General features: G+C 32.5%; 3 protein-coding genes across 3 annotated transcripts; all 3 read right to left on the bottom strand.

The window, feature by feature from the left end:
• Window positions 1-688: 688 nt before the first annotated feature.
• On the bottom strand, window positions 689-4,935 carry LOC145763821 (high affinity choline transporter 1-like). The gene is made up of 10 exons (XM_082575354.1): window positions 4,797-4,935; window positions 4,078-4,256; window positions 3,733-3,881; window positions 3,327-3,447; window positions 3,042-3,190; window positions 2,691-2,825; window positions 2,455-2,608; window positions 1,643-1,872; window positions 1,369-1,515; window positions 689-1,259 (listed from the first exon to the last, which is right to left on the bottom strand). Exons 2-10 carry the CDS (start codon window positions 4,250-4,252, stop codon window positions 873-875), a joined length of 1,647 nt encoding a protein of 548 aa, XP_082431480.1. The 5' UTR covers window positions 4,253-4,256; window positions 4,797-4,935; the 3' UTR covers window positions 689-872.
• Window positions 4,729-12,353, bottom strand: LOC145763818 (uncharacterized). Its single transcript, XM_082575351.1, has 13 exons — window positions 12,196-12,353; window positions 12,079-12,114; window positions 11,868-11,962; window positions 10,042-10,196; window positions 9,601-9,803; window positions 9,270-9,397; window positions 8,977-9,140; window positions 6,939-7,188; window positions 6,505-6,799; window positions 5,917-6,106; window positions 5,494-5,671; window positions 5,074-5,215; window positions 4,729-5,016 (listed from the first exon to the last, which is right to left on the bottom strand). The coding sequence occupies exons 1-13, from the start codon at window positions 12,290-12,292 to the stop codon at window positions 4,865-4,867; spliced, it is 2,085 nt and encodes a 694-aa protein (XP_082431477.1). The 5' UTR covers window positions 12,293-12,353; the 3' UTR covers window positions 4,729-4,864.
• Window positions 12,354-12,478: 125 nt separating this feature from the next.
• On the bottom strand, window positions 12,479-19,272 carry LOC145744435 (uncharacterized). Its single transcript, XM_082562320.1, has 19 exons — window positions 19,137-19,272; window positions 18,296-18,917; window positions 18,090-18,219; window positions 17,897-18,006; window positions 17,769-17,799; window positions 17,454-17,584; window positions 17,231-17,330; window positions 17,103-17,165; window positions 16,882-17,021; window positions 16,679-16,771; window positions 15,897-15,968; window positions 15,421-15,485; window positions 14,847-14,976; window positions 14,402-14,664; window positions 14,131-14,332; window positions 13,873-13,972; window positions 13,618-13,737; window positions 13,355-13,516; window positions 12,479-13,259 (listed from the first exon to the last, which is right to left on the bottom strand). Exons 2-19 carry the CDS (start codon window positions 18,474-18,476, stop codon window positions 12,932-12,934), a joined length of 2,421 nt encoding a protein of 806 aa, XP_082418446.1. The 5' UTR covers window positions 18,477-18,917; window positions 19,137-19,272; the 3' UTR covers window positions 12,479-12,931.
• Between the last annotated feature and the right edge of the window lie 224 nt (window positions 19,273-19,496).

The following is a 19,496-nucleotide window of genomic DNA, read 5'->3' as shown; positions in this document are numbered from 1 at the left end:
AAAAAAATCTTTTTGCCTTACTACGATACACTTTAACTGAAACCGTCACAATTTTTAATCTGCCTAAACTAAACTATGTAATACAATAAAACATTTGCGACTACCCCACGGCGTATTGGATATGATATGATAGCCTGCGGTTCTAAATTAAACTGCAAAAAAAAAATGATTTCAGAACTTATCATATACCTAATCAAATGTCATGTTATGAATCGTAGTAGGCTTTTATATTGAACTGTGATTACTAACAGTTTGGGTTAACAAATTAGGGTTGTTTCGAGTGTTTTACCGCTTTAACAAAGCAAGTTGACTTGTTGACCTAACCAACCATAATAGGTTAACGTACTCGAAAACAAAAACGTTAAGGTTAATTTGTTTAGATTTAAGAAATTGTCCCGAAAAGTGAGTTTTTGTTTACCTGCTTGGTTGCTTCGCGATAATATTAGTCACTAGCGACTTTCTCAAATAATAACCAAACAAATGGACTAGGATTTTAAAATAAAACAGGCTGAAAATACCAGTTTTTCTATAAAATCCCGGTCGTGATTCGCAATATTTCGTGTTTCTACTATATTACGATTAAATAACTTTATTTTCAACCTGCCAAAACGCTCAAAAAACGCTAAAACTTCAAGGTTTTAATAAGACATGAACACCATTAATTTTTAGAGTCCAATGAAAGGGTATAAAAAAACAGAGTAAAAATATCAGTATTATTAAAAAATTAAAAAAAAATCTCTTAATAAATTTACAAAAGTTAAGCGGTATTAAACCAAAATGCAAATAATTTTTAACTAATTTAATTTTTATTGTCAAGTTAAAGTAAGTTTGGATAAAAACACGTTTTGTGGATTTTTCAAAATGGACAAATATTAGCTCATTGGCGTCGTCTCGTGTTGACTTTTATCCCTTTTTTCCTCTTCCAGTTCTACACTTGCAGCAAATGGACTTTCTTTATTATAGTAAGTACGACCACCCGATGCCAGCCTGCAATCAAACACGTCGTACTTTTCAGATATATAGCCCCGAACAAAAAGAAACCTCGCCAAGTATGAGAAAAGTAAAAGGGTTACAAATGAGGTCACCATTGCCAATGTTTTGTATGGGAAATTCTTAGTAGTTTCGGTATTGCCAGGATAATTTATAAAGGGATAAACGTTAAGGAATGGTTCACCACCTCCTAGTCGTAATACCAAGCCAATGATATATGCAGGTGCTGATCCATATGTGTTGATGTCGAAATAAATTGCTCCCAATAACTATAAAAAATCAATTTTAAACAGGTATCCATTTGCATAATAAATTTTTAAAAATATAACCCGACTTTATAGTAAGTTAGTCAGCTTAAAATAATATCTGTATATAAACCTGCGGGAAAAGTACAACGAATACCAAATCAGAACACAGATACCACAAAAGATAAACCGACTTTACTGCTATAGCGAGCAGTGCGGACAGCCCACCTAAAACTATGATTGAAATCCTGAGTACCCATAGCATTTCTTTTTCCGAAGCCTTTAAAAACAAATTGAAATTGCTCTTAATCTATCAAACCATAACATTTATTTTTATGATTTTAACATACTTTTTATTAAGTTATTACTTATACAGTTTATTGCCAAATAAAAACCAAATTTCTTACCTTTTGTCGGAAGACATTCCTGTACACATTCCTTGTAAACATACTGGATGATGCAAGCATGCTAGAATCAGTCGATGACATCACCGCTGCTGAAATCGCCCCGAGTCCGAAAAAAGAGACTACGCCAGGTGTCAAATATTGTAGTACGATGGACAGGATTAGCGGAGACTGTTCGTTCTCGGCCGGAGTCAATCCTCCACTCACATTGTAGTAACCAGTCATGCTCCAATCTGTCGGGCACAAAGTAGTTATAACGATTAGTTAACTCTGTAAGTAATACCGAGGGTTGATGTTTAGTAAGTGAGAAACGTAGCAAATGTCTCTAAAATTAAAATGTTGTCGTAATTTAAATACAGAACAATCAATGGGCTTGTGTATATGTTAATGTGGAATGTGCATTTATATGATAATGTAAAATATTATATTTATTGGCAAACTTTTTCAGGAGACATTCGACCTACCAACAGTAACAAACGAGGTATGTTTTCGAAACAATTGTTAATTTAAAAAATATTTTTACGTTAATAGTAAACACAGTAAATTGCCAAGGAAAAGTTAAATGACTAACAACTGCTTCAAGTATTAAAAATACCGTTTAGTGAAATTTGAAATTGCTTTCTTATTTAGCAATGAAAGGCCTTAGGAATTTTGTGTTACGCATGGTTTGGTTTTGCTTAACCTAGACTTGTGCTTCTTTCCTTAACTCAGCGTTTGAAAATTAAAAAGTGGATTTATAGTAGTTGCCTATTGGATTAAAAAATACGAAAACTGCATGGATAATTTTTAAACTTTTTTAAATGTAAATCCAATACCTGTTGAGGCGGCCGCTGCTCCGATAATTATAGAAGGAATTGTAACAATCATACAACCAAAACAAGCCACGATTGAAATTGTGCGTGCATGTTCTGCTGTGTCAGCAGCCAGTACACGTTGAAAATAGGCCTGCCAAGGTATACCGCCGAATGTCTAAACAATAATTTTAAAGTACATCGTTTTTTTGCGGTGTTATAAACCAATTCAAATGCACCAAATTAAACGTAATTCGTACCAACATCATTGCCGAATCGAACCATAGTCCAGCTTCATTATTATTCCAAGTTCCTAACCACGTGTGGTTGCTATATGCAGTTGTTGTAATGCTTTCAACTGCTGGGTGCATAAGGACAAACGGAATGCTAATATACTGCGATTAACAGATAATACAATATGTCAAATATTTGATTAATTGTTTTGCAGCGTTCCAATGTTGTTTAACCTTGACCTTAAGCTAATTTTTAAAATGGCTTTGGCGTTGTGACAATGTCAAATTTCTATTATTTTTCTATAAACAAGTTCACCTAAGTGCGTTTTCCAGGCTGTGAACTTTAATGAGTTCGCGTGAAAATTTAAAAGCACTTACCAGGCCTACAAAAATGCAGACTAGCTGTACGACATCTGTGTATGCAACAGAATACAAGCCACCTAATAAAGTGTACAATATTGCGATAAGAGTCGATACCAAAATTGCAATTTTTACATCAAGGCCGACTATCACAGTCAATGTTCCACCTAAATAAAACCACAAAAAAATAGTTAAACATTTTTCGTAATTTTTGATTTTTTTTTAACCACATCGCCATTTTACCATTTTGCTTTTATTTACGAATTAATAATTCTATTTATTTAATAAGCATTAACTTTTTACCTAGAGCCGCCAGGATTGATGCAGACCAGAACATTTCAGCCAAAAGAGCAGGAATGTAAAGAAGGCCTCCCATTCTTCTTCCCAATTTGCACTGAAGGGGATCCAACATCGTGATATAACCCTGCGTGAATCGTAAGTTGTGTTTATTCAAACATTGTTAAAAGGGTTGTATATTAACAACTTTGTGTATATCAACAATGCAAACTGTTTATTTTTTAGTAATAAGTTATATTTATAAAAAACAACCAAAATTTTATCTTAATGGTATTATAGCAACATGTTTGCTTTTAATATATTTTTGTATGTTAGTAGAAAAATAACCGTCAATTATTAGCCTAAAAATTGCATGGGACTTGCAAAGTTTAATACAAATTTAATCCAATATTCACACAAAACAAAAATTTACTTCGGATCTCATTTTTTTGGCGAACAAAAAACCGGCGATAAAAACTGCGAGCGAATACCCGAACGGTGCCAATGTCCAAATTAAACCCATGTTCGGATCGTAAACGCTTTCCGACGTCCCGTTAATATATCCGCCTCCGACCCAAGTTGCTGAAAAAGTAGGGTACAAAACAATATACAGTTTTAAATACTACGAAATTCAGAACTTTGTATAATTTATTAAAAAAATTACTAAATGCGGGCATAGTTCGCATGCAGTAATTCAGAGGGTTGTTATATATTATGATTTTTTAGAATATTTATTAAATTTTTAAACTTTTTTTCAACACTTGGTATAAGTACGTACCTGTCATTGTAAAACAGCCGAATAGCAAACCGATTTGACGACCAGCAATCATAATCGTCTCTGTTTTATGTCCAGCACCCGATAACCTTTTTCTCCATGATGCATAAACACCAACCAGGACTATTAATAAGTAGAAGACAATAATGGCTATTAAGCCTGCTACGTTTATTGCCATTTTGCTAAACAAATTATATTAAAAAATTATTTATTTTTTTTTAATTATTTATTATTGCAGTTAAGTCAAACTATAAAGGTTGTTTGCAAGACCATTAAATCATTATGCCTTTAACCTACTAAGAACTTGGTCTTTAGTTTTTACTCTATAACAATTTGGGATTTCGTCTTTTTCTAGTCGCTCAGTGCCAAAGCTCACTATTTAAAATGATCAGAAAAAACTGAGTTGCCACAAAAAAAATTTGACTTTTTAATAAATCGCGGGTTTCCGCTTTAAAAAATGTTTCCACATTGATTAATTATGGAACAGTTAAGGGAAGTTAATCAAACGAGCAATTAAAACAATTAATGGAAGTTAATCAATTAAGTGACAAAAGTTTGTATTTTCTTTATAGATCCCCCGTTACATTGATTTACTCACCTAATGTTTATGTTAAATTACGCAGAATTTTTTACGTTTTTTATTTATAAAAAAACGAACTTTAAATATAAAGGTACACGGTAAATATATATTTAAATGTTATGCTGTTTAACGCTTTACATACATTTGTGTATTGTTAACTAATGCTTATTTAAAGCATGTCTGGCAATTTCTTTGATTTCTTCTTAGAAATTAAACTGCGGTAACTGGACTTTTTCGCATTTTCGTAAAAACTCCGATCACAATTCCGACAAAAAGACTGCCCAGACCGGTAAAAATAATGTAGAAGAAATTGTCGTTTGGTTTAGAAGCTTCGTCTTGATTCTCATCTTGCAAGGCTTGTTCTATAGATAAAAAAAACACATAACAAAATAAATGATAATATTTAAACTTAATTTTACCTGTTGTGTGAATTTGACTTTTCTTGTTTTTCGCTTCTTTATCGAGTTCGTCATCTATGAAAATAGGTCCCTGCATCACGTGACCACGTGCAAATGCATTGACTTCGGCGCCCCGTTTAAAGCGAAAGGTTGTGTCATCAGACTGTTAAACAAAAAAAAAACTTGGGGCAGTCAGCAATATTAATTACTTATGTAACATACGGGCCAAATGGCTTAGGGTTACAAGTCACAAGATTTTGAATTCAAGCTGATGTTAACAGACTGTTTACTTTTGAGTATGTTATTTACCAAAATACCACACAATTATTTACTCATTACTAATTACAATAATTAAAACCTATTACTTAATGCAACAAAAACTTCAACCAAAACTTAAAAATCATTTTAAGGCGTCCCCCAACCTTTTTATTCAGTTTTTACCTGGTTGCAAGTTCTTCCGCAATTTTTGTCATTGACGTCACAAACTATGACGTCACACTGCAGATAAACAACGCGGGAGTTGGGGTCACTGAACTTAAAAGTCTCGATGCTAAAAGAATCTTTTCTGTTGCTCGACTTCGAAGTAGAATAGAATACAACGGTTTTGTCAACTGGGCACCTTTTTACATCAGTTTTTAAATTTTACTTTATTTCTTATAAATTGCTTTTGTTGAATATCAAAAAAAAATTATTGCATATTTTAATCTAAATTTTAGTCTGTAAAAGGGTTAAGCATCAGCTAGTGGCCAAAGGGTTTCGGGTTTGAGCCGCACCAACGCCCCACTAATCGCCTTAAAGTCTGGTATTTTAAATAGCCTAAAAACACGTAACATATTCCCTTTTTTCCCAAAAAAACTTATTTACCTTTTTTCTATGAAAACGTATTCGAATTTTGCGTTTGTAGAATTTCTAGTGGGCGTGGCCTTACAAGTGTCAATCAAAACTTTGAGATCTTCGTCTTCGCTTTGGAAGGTCACGGATACAAATAAATTCTCTTTCAAATGTTTGTGCAGTGGGTAATCACTGGAGTCGTAACGAACGGTAAAGTTATCGTCTAAACAAAATTTAATATTAAACATTGGGTTTATTTTGTTGTATATTTATTTATCTTTAATGTAAAAACGACTCGGCCTGAACATGGAATAAAATCAGTAACCCCGACCCAGTCTCAATTTGCCATTAGCAGTTTGGAATGTAATATAATTGCCCGCTTATTATAAGCTGCTGATTAAGTGTTGGCTTAGCAGGAAGTTCACACCGTTTATAGCGCCTTACAGCATAAGAGAAGTGGGAATTGAACCCAAGACCGCATGTAGTGACGCCAAGTGTTTTGGTCACTACACCACGGTGCTGGCCTAACACGTTTTAAAAGATAACAATTAGATTGCATTATACTTCTTACTACAATTTGTAACAACTTTTTATAACATACAAAAATAAATAAAACTTTACTTTTGTACAAATCCATTCTGAATTCGAATTCTCCATCACCGGATGCAAACTGTTGCGTATCTCTTTCCTGCAAACCTTCCCAGTTTCCTGATTTGCTGTCATCAAAATTTAAAGCTGCCACGTCGACGCTTGATTTTGAGCCAGGTCTGCGATGTTTTAACGTTACCCTACCCCGACGCTCGTAGCGACATCTTGCCGTATATGTCTGCCCCACATCCCGCATAATGATTGACGGAGCGCCGGTGTTAACGTTGTACGATATCCGATTTTGATATACGATAGAGGAACCTTCAGTCTAGGAACAGAGTATTAATAAATAGTTTAAAATACACATTATCTGGGTAAATTATATTTAAATATATACTATACATAAATATAACTTATTAAGGTTGGGTTTTTTATTTTATTTATTAATTGAAATTGTTTTTACATACCACAAATGTTGTTCCACACTCATGTAATGGAATTCGTAATAACACGTGCGTTTGATTATCGCTCGGTCTGCATTTTAGGCCGTCCCCAACTCGCATATATCTCAAGATGTTGTTCGTGGTCATTCCAGGTTTCTTTGGAATCGTCATTGTCATGTGATTTCTACGACATTTTACGTGAGGACAATTGACCGCACGACATGGCTCTTTTTCCGAGTTGGTTTCGTTGTTTTGCGTACATAACCGTTTACATCTAAAAAAGATTAAATATTTGTTATTATAAAGTATCATCATATATTGTAAAAATTTTGTCACAAATGTCGCAAGAAGATTTAAGGGTGCTGTGAACTAATTGGTGTGATCTCAAAGTGTCTTTTCTAGCAAAGGTATTGCCACCTACGCCACATTCAAAAGTATTTTTGCCAGTGTGAATCACGGAGTGGCGCTCCAAGTTATCTCTTCTAAAAAACGACTTCTCGCAAACTTCACATTTCAAAGTTTTTTCGGTGGTGTGCATTTTTATGTGAGCATTAAATTGATGATCGCTGGCAAACATTTTATTACATATATTACACTTATACTTTTCTAAACGTTCGGCGTGAACGAATTTGTGCGTAGTTAAGTTTGTCTTAAAATAAAATGATTTCTCGCAAACTTTGCATTTGTGTTGCTTTGAATTAGTGTGAGATCTAATCGTGTGAATGCGTAATCCTTTTGTTCTCAAGAACGTTTCACAGACTTGACATTTAAAAGGTTTTATGTTGCCATGGACAAGTTTGTGTTTTCTCATAAGTCCAGGTTGTGCAAAAGCTTTGTCACAAATATCGCATTTGTGAAGTTTTTTCCAGTATGGATTCGTAAATGTTTTGTCAAAGATTCTTTATCTTCAAACTTTTTTTACAATTTTTACAATCGAACGGTCTTACGTCGGTGTGGGTAAGATAGTGGTTTTTTAAATGTTCTTTTTGTTTAAATCGTTTTCACAAACTTCACATTGGAAAGGTCTAACGCCGGAGTGAACTCGGCTGTGAAGTTTAAGATCACATTTTTGTTTCTTTAGTTCTAAATTTTTTCTCACAGATATTACAACCAAATGCTTTTTTATTGATGTGCCAACGTTGGTGTTTGTTTTAGTTTTCTTGACTACCTTTTATTGCAGATATTATACATTTGTAAGGCTTTTCGTCATCATGTAGATATCTATGAGCATTCAATGACCATTTTGATATAAATGTTTTTTCACAAATTTCCTATTTAAATAAAGTTGAATGCAACTGATTTTTGCTAAACATTTTACAGACATTTGTTATCTAATATTCTTCTATGGGAGTTCTAATATATCCTGAAAAACAGAACTGTATGTAAATAACTCGAAGTGAATAACTCAACGACTATTATTGCCTATAACAAAATCTTAAAGATTCTTTAAGCAAATCTGTTGTAACTATAACTAGTTATTAAACATCGTATTTGCTGTAAATTACAGGAAACAGCTCGTGTTAAACAACTTGTGTAAGGCCGAGACTATTTTTTTCTCTTGTTGTTTTTTTGTTTTTTTTACGCCGTGGTTGATAAGTTTCTTTGTTTAAATAAAACGCACGCTGTTCCAACTCTAAGTTATCAGATTAATATAACACGAGACTGTTAAAAAATGGAGTTATATAAACAGCAAGCAACAGAAAAAGTACTTAACCGATTATTCTAGACTCTATACATATTCTCGGCCTTTTAAATTCCGTTCCTTTACTTTTTGGTACCTTTATATTTTGTTCCTTTATTTTTTATGACCGTTAAAGTTTTATATTGAAGAGTTTTGCAATTTTTAAATCATTTTTGTGTTCAGTGACACCAGCTTTATCAACTTTTATGTAAAAAAAACATCGCCAAAAGGACTTTAAACTTTGCAAAACTAGCACAAAACTTATTACAGATTTTTTTACTGAACATTTGACTTCTAATTCGACGTTAAGACCGCTATGCCACTCTACCGGACAATGTGTAAAACTAAAGCAATATCCCTTAGTGAAAACATGCAGCATACCCAAAAGTGTTCTGTGACAATCTACACCTTTCTGGATCGTTTTCGAAAACGACAGCACAACTCCGCGTTCTCGTCCTTTCTCCTATTCCTCTTCCACACTTCGCGTTGCACTTCGACCATTCGCTCCACTGCGACCATTTTTCCGTACATGGTTTTTCATCGTCCTAAGGGTTAATAGAATAATCTAATTTGTAACTTTCTGAAATGGAAAGTTGTTTTATATAATATTGTATAGTCATTGGAAATGTCAGGTTAATAAGATGTTGTAAACTAAAACACTACACCACACTTACCTCTAATTCGCAGTCAAATCTGTAGTTGCAAAGCCAGTTATTACTAATACATTTTAGTTTTGATTGTTTTTTGGCTGACCTGTTACTATCAATTCTCCGACATCCGTAGTAGTCAGCAGGGCAAGTTGCTGTAAAAAAAACATTTTAAAATTGTTTTGTAAAATTGTTGTTGTTGTATAAACAAGTGCAAAGTAGAAGTTTGAATGTCTTTTGATCTTGTGGTTTGCTTATCTATGGTTTCACCTTTTGGCTGAGTTTAAAATCAGCTAAAATGGTGTTTATACTTTAAGCACAATTTCTATCTTACAAAACAATCGAACAACTCAATTACCTTCGCACGTTCGATTATTGTTTGGACAAAAACAGTAAAAGCCATCTACGGTTTGGTTTAAACACATTGAACCGTGTGGACAAAATGTTTGGTTGCAATTTTTGCCGGCTACTCTGTGCTCAAAGATTCGACTTTCTCCGGACACTCTATCTTCATCTCTCCCTTCTTCACATTCAATTGATACAGTGTACAACACTTTATGTCTAAAAAAATCAAGTTAGATGTTAGGTAAAATGATTGTGTTAGTAAAGTATCGGTTGTTTGTAACTATGGTCTTTATATACCTTGTGAAAATAATATCTGTTTTTTTTTTATTAAATCTTGTTTTGTATTTTGCAATGGAATTTACCGTGAAAATATTGTTTATTAATCTTACGATAAACAGCCACTTTAAAAACAAACTTTGCATACATGAAAGCATGTTATGACGCATTTACTTACTTAGGATACGTGCGTCCTGTGTTCCGCAAAAGCAGAGTGTGCCGATAAAAGAAACCATCGGTTGTAACTAATTTGTGACATGATTTCAAAACCTTGTAGGTATAAAAACCCTGGCTGTCAGCTAAACTAACGCAGCCATCTCCTTTGCCCCCTTTCTGTAATTTTATTTGTAATATTACTTAACATTTCGGTAAAAAAATATAACAGTGATATCAAAAGGCAAAAATAGATATTACAAAATTACGTAATTTTTTAAATATACTTTAGAAGTAGGAAGATTGCTTTAAACACTATACTCCTGTATAGCTACCCAGTAATTTACATAACAATCACTGCATTTGACTACCACAAATGTAAATAAACAGAGTCAGGCTTGGATTTGCATCTTTACGGTGGCTAACCCTTTGCCTTTGACGTGAATTGCCACCCACCTTTCTATTTTATAATTGACAGTTTATAGCTTCACACCGAAACCAATCCGTTAATTATGTGAGATTTACGTGATGGTGTTATAACTAAACTGAGCTAGATGTTTAGGTGATAGGATTATGGTTATTCGGTTTGCAATGTCAATCATCGCGGTAGGTAAAGTAAAACATTTGTCGAAACCTAAGAACTTTGTTTAGAAGGGCAAATATTTATTCTAGACTTCCGCCAAAAAATAAGCAGTTTTTTATTACAATTTCACGTGCTGGATTAAAATAAAATTTAATACAAAGCAAATACTTGTTAAGACTACCTATGGCCTTAAAAGTGCTAAAATGGTGTATTGGGGTTAGTTTAACTCAATGATTAGACAACATGGTTTTGTCACTGCACTATTAATCAATATCTGTCAGACAGGAATTATCTAAAAGCCTGGCCGCTAAAGAAGATTACGTAGCCGAATATGTTAAAAATTCTGTTCCAGTATATTCGCTCATATAGTTATCCTTTATTGGCATAAGACACGCAATTTCCGAATGACATTTACGAAAATTCATTAGACACTCGAGAAGTCCAGAAATAGTTATATTTCGGTGTGGATTTCGAATTTTATTAACGAACGAAAATGTCGTTTTAAATGACGACCGGCCCCGTGAGGTCTGGACTAGCGATAATGTCGTCTGAACCGCAAATATCTCCAGATAACAAATAGTCGGTGCGTTTGTTCGACTTGGGCATTGCGCGGCAAAAATTAATCTTAAACATCTTGTTTTTATTATGCTAGGTTAATCCTGTAAATCCGACCCAGACCCAATATGTATTTACATAACACCACTTTATAAATCGACTTTAACATTCGTCTGTGTATTGAGAAACTTTAAACTGTAGGCATGAGCTTTAAAATTAGAAACCTTAGTAACAATGGTTTGTTTTATTCATATACAACTTGTTTTAAAAAAGAGGATTTTTAAGGTCAATGTGAGTTTGTCGATAAGGATTTTAATATATAAAATGGTTGAATTTGTTTTTTGCAATTTTTAACAATTTAATTTTAAACTTTATAGCGCATTATTTATTATTTAAAAAAGGCAAAATTTTTTGTAAATTTATTTTTTATTAATTTTTGTTTTCTATAAAATTTTGAAATAAGCTTTTAATTTATTTTTTTAAACTATATAACTTGTTTGTGTTTTGCCTGATTCTTCGCGGTTTATTAAATCTCACGTTTAACTTGCGAAAAGTTGCGCGAACAGTTTTAAAACTAAAGATAACAGAGATAAAATATAGATTTTAACAATTACATTTTAAATTTAATTTTAACGTGCCGCTGTGGTATTTTTTATATAACTTTACGGTGCCTTTATTTTTAATACCAAAATAAATTACATTTTATAACTTACTTTTGGTAGCACAATGCCTAAGTCCTTTGGTAACATTGAAGGCAGATACGTCATTGTCACGTGATCACTTGTGCACGTGACTTCAAAATGTTTTTCTACGACAAAAATTAATAATTTTGTAGTTTTCTTATTTGTGGCATATTTGGTAATTTATAAAAATGATCTATGTTAGTTTTACTGATTCAACTAGTTATTACTTTTATAAAAATACCTTGCAATTGCAAATAGATATCATCGGTCGTGTTTTCTAAACAATATATTTTTGTACATTTAAATTTTTTTAAAATCATAAATTTCGGTATTTTAACCAGTGGAAAATTTGACTCACCGCTGTAGTAGTCGTAATATTCTTCGTATACTGGGGATTCACCGTTTATTTTTCCGAATACAAGAAAAAGACAAAGAACAATTTCTAACGTCTGCATTACGATGAGTCTTCTGTTTCCAATTAACTTGCTTTCGTTCGAAATGAGTTCTGCGTCTGGCGGTGATCTTTTTTATCTGTACCCTGACAGCCTAAACTTTTTCTTCGACTAAACAAACGCGTATTATTACGTAACCATTGCGGTCTGCTGTCGAGTAGAAAAAAGACAATGTCAAGTGTAAATTGACGCCCAAAGGCCTATGGGACGCCTAGGTATTCTTTCAACATTAAACCACATTTCGAAAATCTCAGTTGTTAAATAAATGTGGAGAGGCTTATCCTTGTGAAGAAGTTTGTTTAGTGCGGCTACAATTTTTCGCCCCGTGCACAATGACATTTAAATCTTTTTATTCCAAGTTTAGGCTCAAGAGATTAACTGAATTGAAGCCCTACTAAATTCTTCGCTAACAAAACGTTTTTATAACCACAATGTTGCTGCAAACTTTGCTGAATATATTGTAATCTGCTTTAAAATCTAAACCCACGAATACATTAAACCTACCTTACTAAAAAAATGCTAAATTAAAATTTTCATTACAAGGGTTGGAATTGTTAAAAAATATATACAAAGTTATAGAAAAATAAAATATTGTTAAAATAAGAAAAAAAACGACACTTATTTGTTTTTTTCTACAGGCTATTACACACGGTATGTGTGCATTTTCTCTGTTATTATTTCCCAGCACATTGGGCAACGTGAAACGCTCTCAATGCAATGCTTGCAACAGCAAAGGTGACCGCACGGCAGAACAAAAAATGTGGCCAATTTACTTTTGCAAACTTTGCAATTTATATTATTCTGTAAAGACTTTAGTTCACTGAAAGCGTTAGTTGTGGTACTGGGCTGCGATGTAGCGGTAGGGCTTTGATTTCTTGATAAAGCAGTGTCGGGTGATTCGCTCAGAGACAGAATAGCATCTATCAGTTGTTCAGCGTTGTCAAATGCTCTTTTGTTCTCGGCGTATTGCCTACAAATACACTTTGAAATTTAATCTTTGTAAGCTTAACATGTGATGTACTTTACTTAAAAACAATAAAGCTGTTTATATGTGCTATTTGTTACCTTGTTATTGCTGATTTAATTAAGCTATCCTCAAAATTCATATCCCTTGCAACATTAACATTTGGGTTTGATGTCATTTCCTTGCTTGCAAAAATCTCAGCGTTTTTGAACTCAGCACGCGGATCAACTATTACAATGGCATCATTGCTTTCCGCTGAAGACCTTATAATTATACAAAAATATTATTCAAGTTTATGGCTAACCGTAACGATGAACTAAAAAGTGAAATTGATGCTTAGGTATAAATAAGAATAGGGGATTACCCCGCTGATGTTGATTGGCTGTTTGATGAATTGTGTACACCAGGACGTGGTAGATCGGGATAGATTGTCACGACACAGTTTACAAATTCATCTCCTTTTGCATCCAAAAGAAATTCACAACTGTCAATACAAGAACAAGGCAATTGTACGTTAATTAGATTGAGAATTTTTACATTTGTAAATTAAAATTAAAAAAAAATGTCAGTGTTGATTTTTAGAAATGATAAATTATGTCGTTTGAATATTTGTATTTACTCTGGAAACCACTTGGCGTGCTCAAACCAGGGATCATCTGATGTGTCCCAGTTCTGTAAACCCCCGTTACAGTACCAGCACTTCACTCTATCTCGATTACCTATGTACACAAATAACTGGAGTTAAAGTTTAAAAAATAAAATTATTTGTGCTCTAAGTTAATATCTTTGCGTGCAAAAGGAAAATGTCACTCTATAAAAAAAAATTCCCGATAATTATTTGAGAAAAAATACCTAAAAACTATTCGAGAAAAAATACCCATATAAAAAAAACCAGCAGTTGCAATCTGATCAGGTGTCGCCCTAATGTGTTCCGATTGCCAATGGCTGTTATAGAATGTATCCAACCTTACTTCAAAAACTCTCATGTGGGGATTACTTGGATGTAGGCAAAGATATTTCTTGGTGATTACAGTACGTTTGTTTACAATTAGTTGTCGACTTGAGGTCGATGCTGACTGCTAAAACAAACAAAATTTAATGATATTCTGTAGCATAGCCTGGTTTGTTTACTTTAATGTTTAAAATACCTGCGATGTGCCTGGTCGAGTGTTCATATTTACATTATTGCTGAGTTTACGCTCTTTCAAAAGCAACTTTGTGAAAATCCTGTCTGCAATTAAAATCGAATTCACATTATACAAATAATAAAATTTACAATATTTGTGGGGTTGCATCACCGATTTCAACATTGTCGGGGTCTTCGTTGTTAATGTGTCTGCAATCATAAAAGTGATAGTTTGCGCTAAACGGATCGTCGTTAGTAGCCCAGTCATCGCAACACATTCCACAGCTAAAAAAATAACCATTTTAAACAAGTCAAGAAAGCTAATTTTGTAGAAAATTTGAATAAGTTTTTTAAAGGTTACTTAATACATGCAAACGCCTATGACACTTGAATTGGTTGTTTTAACATTCCTATTTTTTACATCCGTACCCCTCATATGGACTATTTTTTCATGTTTGTGTATTCACCTGAAACACTTGACTCGATCTCTGTAACCTGTAAAGTAAAATCCAGCTTGAGATAACTTGTGTTCATCAACCGCCGTTGAAGAAAAATTCTTAAATGTATAGAGTCGGTAAACCTCCTTACCGACATCTCCTGTGTAAAAAGTTAACTTTAAATGTTTACTGCAATTTTATTTTACAAAAACCAAAACCTAATCAATGTTTAAGGTTTGCAAAATATTTCTCTTTTTTGTAAATAACAATTTGACGTTATAAATTTGTAAAAATAGTAATACCAATTAATATAGGTTAAATTTGAACTCATCTCTACCTGGGTAAACGTAAAAGCAGTTAGAAGTGGAAGGGTCCCGAACATTTGCAGCCAGTATGTTTCCGTCAGATCTAATATCTTTTCCCTTGTTTCGATTCCACATTTACATTAACATGTACAACAGCAGTTATTTACTTAAAAAAGCACAGTCATCATAAATTTTTAATATAAATCTAATGTTTTGCAATTTTCTAAAAATAAAAATAAATTGTTATGTGCAATGCGTGACTTAAATTTCTGATTGCGACCAAATGATGCTCAAGGTACATTATAAAATATTTTTTGCAATCTAGTTCCTCTTTTTGATTGTTTTTTACATTTCGATTTCCTGTCTAAAAATAACTTTTGTTTGTAGAGACAAAGATAACTTTACTTTCTTGCCACGTTATTTTTTATTTTATTCAATATTATGTTGCAACATTTGTAATTTGCTCACGATAACCAAAAACACTCGGGAATTATAACGGGGAAGCACCGGCGGTATTTTATGCCAGGTTCTATTAGCCTAGTAACTTTGTTTTGGCTTAATAAACATTGAAAATTGTTAAAAGACCACTATTTAAATAAGGGCTGATGCTTAAAAAGTTTTCAAATATTTTTATCGTGCCTAAATTATAAGAAAATGTTTAATAACGAATTTATCGATATTACAAAAAAAATACATTATTTTACAAAACATTTTTGTTATAAGTTTGACCAAAAATAATCAAAAAATTTCGATAAATCTATGCATGGTGGTTCACATACAACATTTCGTTCCTCAGCCAAATGCGATGGGTTCTGAGAAAATGAGGAAGCTTCATCAAAACATGGTTCTAAAATATAAAATTCAATATTATTATTTAACCACTATGGGTGTTTTTTCTTTTTGTTAAGTCCATTTATATAAAAACTGATTTATATTTTCTCATTAATTTTAAATACAATTTCACACTCGGTTGGACACCATTAGCCGCTATTGTGCGCTTCTTTTGGATCGCCTTATCGCATGGTCATTTCAAGTTTTTCCCTTTTTTCCAGCGTTCTTAGTCACGTGATTTGTGTTTCGCCTTTTTTGTCTTTATTTGTATCGTAACTTGGAATAATTTTGGAATTCTACTTTTAGTACGTCATATATTTAGAATACGATTCGCCCTGTTCTAACAATTCATAAATGGTCTTTAGTTAGTTTTTTGTTAAAAGTAATATTGATTTGTAAGTGTTAAGCCAGTATTGTTTTTTGTTAATTGTTTTTCTTGTGTACTGAATATTGAATACATTGTAGAGTATTTTAATTGTTGTATCAGTCGAGTTAGACAGTTGCAATTCTGGGCCCATTATCGGTATTATTTTTATATTAACTGAGATCAATCTGTGATCAAGGGGCGTATTTTATTCTCCGATCAACCTATTGTTGGTCACGTGGGGTATAGTTAGACAAACCCTACACTTTTGTTTGGGAAAAATCTACACGTAAAATTTGCTTTTTCAAACTAGTATTGAATAATCCTATACATGCAAAAACAATTAACAAAACTTTATTTACCTTCGTTTTGTTGGAACGGGGCTGTCCTAGATGTCAAATCAAAACCACTGCCAAGTGGATCGGGCAAAATTGGGTCGATAGTTGGTTCATGTTCTAAAAAAGTTATATGATACAATAAGTTATTTTTTTAATTTATTGATTTTAAATATCAGTATGTGCTGCCATAAATATTTAACGTAATTTTTATTTTTATATTAAAAAACCTTGGAGTTGTCCGCTGGTTCCTGGGATATTTCTAAAGAATTCCGAAGTTTCTTCTCTTATAGTTTCACCTGGGTTATATCTGCAGGTTTGCACCACCATTTGCATAGCATTAGAGTTACACGGCATTTGTTTAACCAGGCTAAATAGTAATAAAAGTTAAGTATGAAAATTTAACGTTACATGTAAATTTTGCTGTGCTTTAACAACTAAGGCTAACAACCTATCCCCTTTGTCTATGCGGTCAACATAGCCATCGCTTTGAATTTGCCGAATAAATCCACATCTGAACAAAAAATAAACTAACTTAATACTTCATGTTATGTTGTCGGAATTAAAACCCTTACTTACTTTGGAAACCACTTGGCATGCTCAAACCACGGATCGGGGTTGTTAATCCAATTTTGTAAACCTCCATTGCAATACCAACATTTCAGTTTGTCAGGTGGGGCTAAAACACAAAATTAACTAATAAACGATGCTTATTTACTTATTAATATTTGTGTTTTAATATTGATATTTAGTTAAAAACTGATTTAATTCCCTAAAGAATTTTTTAAATTGTTTATTTTACCATCTAAATAAAATCCTGCTTCGGCTATGGATAGCTTGTAGTTATTTCCTTGAGCACCGGTTTCAAATATTTGCATATTGCAAAGTGTTTTATATCTTGTTTGACAATTGTTCATATTTTCGACAGTCCCACTGTTAAAATCAGGGTATTTACAAGGTATATGAAATGCTCGCTGTTGTAAACTTATTGTTAAAAACCGTTACGGATTGATGGCGAACAATGACTTATTTTAAAACCTTTTTTGCTGTTAAACACTGCGAGTTTAGTTAATAATTAAACTTGAATGCCTTTATTAAAATTAAAAACTGCACTTACTCATCGGTTTCGTAATTTTGCCTTCGGTTTCCTGTTAAATTTCAAAACAGTATTTATAACTAACTCTACGTTAAAAATACGCAATAAAGTTCATATATTCAAAAAGGTTTAACCGTTTTTTTACTCACCTACGAGAATAGGAACATTTGTGACGTCAGTTCCGTTTATAAATCTACAACCTTTTCTATGCCATGTTTTTTCAACTTCTGTTCCCAGGTTTTCAACGGTATTTCCACAACTTAATGTTATATGATTTATTTATTAATTTCTTAACAACTCTCTACCTCATTGCTCTAATACATCACAGTTTTAAGCATATACCTGAAGCATTTAACTTTATCCTGTACACCAGTGTAGTAAAATCCGTCAGCGGCTAACCGTTCTTGGCGCACAGGTGATTTGGGATAATTTTTAAAGCTAAGCAGACGCTTATATTCGTGCTCTGGTTTAGCTACAAATAAATATTTTCCTAATTACTTTTAGGTCTTAAATTTTTTTAACAAGCGTTGTCCATTTAATATACTTACTTATACAACATTTATCTAAACCTCTCTGATTTTGGAAACTCATTATGTAAGCAAACCGTTTAATCAAATTTAAACAATCAAGTGACAATTGATTTAACTTTGAATACATCGTGTAGGTACATGACCTTCTTTCTTTGCATTTCACCGTTTGGGGTTTACCCAGGTGTTTCTTTCTTTGCATTTCACCGTTTGGGGTTTACCCAGGTGTTTCTTTTTTATTTTACCAATTTGCGATTACCCAGTTACCAGAAAACATATACAACATTTCTACAATAAAATATAATAAATTCCACTATAAAAAATAATTGTAAAATAAAATTTGTAACATAAACTAAAATATTCAAAAAAATAAAATAAAACAACTTCTTGTCGCATTTAATTTTTAGAAATCTTTTACAATAAAAAATACATTGATATTTATTAAGCAATATACGACCGAAAAATAACTATTTTAAACAAATCAAAAAAGCTAATTTTGTAGCAAATTTGAATGAGTTTTTTAAAGGTTACTTAATACATGCAAACGCCTATGACACTTGAATTGGTTATTTTAACATTCCTACCGCCGTTGAAGAAAAATTCTTAAATGTATAAAGTCGGTAAACCTCCTTACCGACATCTCCTGTGTAAAAAGTTAATACAGTTTTGTGATGAAGATATATTTTTTTGGAAAACCAAAAGTTCAAATGTTCACTGCAATTTTATTTTACAAAAACCAAGACCTAATCAATGTTTAAGGTTTGCAAAATATTTCTGTTTTTTGTAAATAACAATTTGACGTTATAAATTTGTAAAAATAGTAATACCAATTAATATAGGTTAAATTTAAACCCATCTCTACCTGGGTAAACGTAAAAGCAGTTAGAAGTGGAAGGGTCCCGAACATTTGCAGCCAGTATATTTCCGTCAGTTCTAGTATCTTTTCCCTTGTTTCGATTCCACATTTACATTAACATGTACAACAGCAGTTATTTACTTAAAAAAGCACAGTCAACATAAATTTTTAATATAAATCTAATGTTTTGCAATTTTCTAAAAATAAAAATAAATTGTTATGTGCAGTGCGTGACTTAAATTTCTGATTGCGACCAAATGATGCTTAACGTACATTATAAAATATTTTTTTGCAATCTAGTTCCTCTTTTTGATGGTTATTTACATTTCAAGGTTCCTGTCTAAAAATAACTTTTGTTTGTAGAAA

This window comes from Corella eumyota, chromosome 1, assembly GCF_963082875.1.
Source record: "Corella eumyota chromosome 1, kaCorEumy4.1, whole genome shotgun sequence".
Lineage (NCBI taxonomy): Eukaryota > Metazoa > Chordata > Ascidiacea > Phlebobranchia > Corellidae > Corella > Corella eumyota.
Note: the sequence above shows the minus strand (reverse complement) of the source record. Positions and strands in the feature narration are given on the sequence as shown.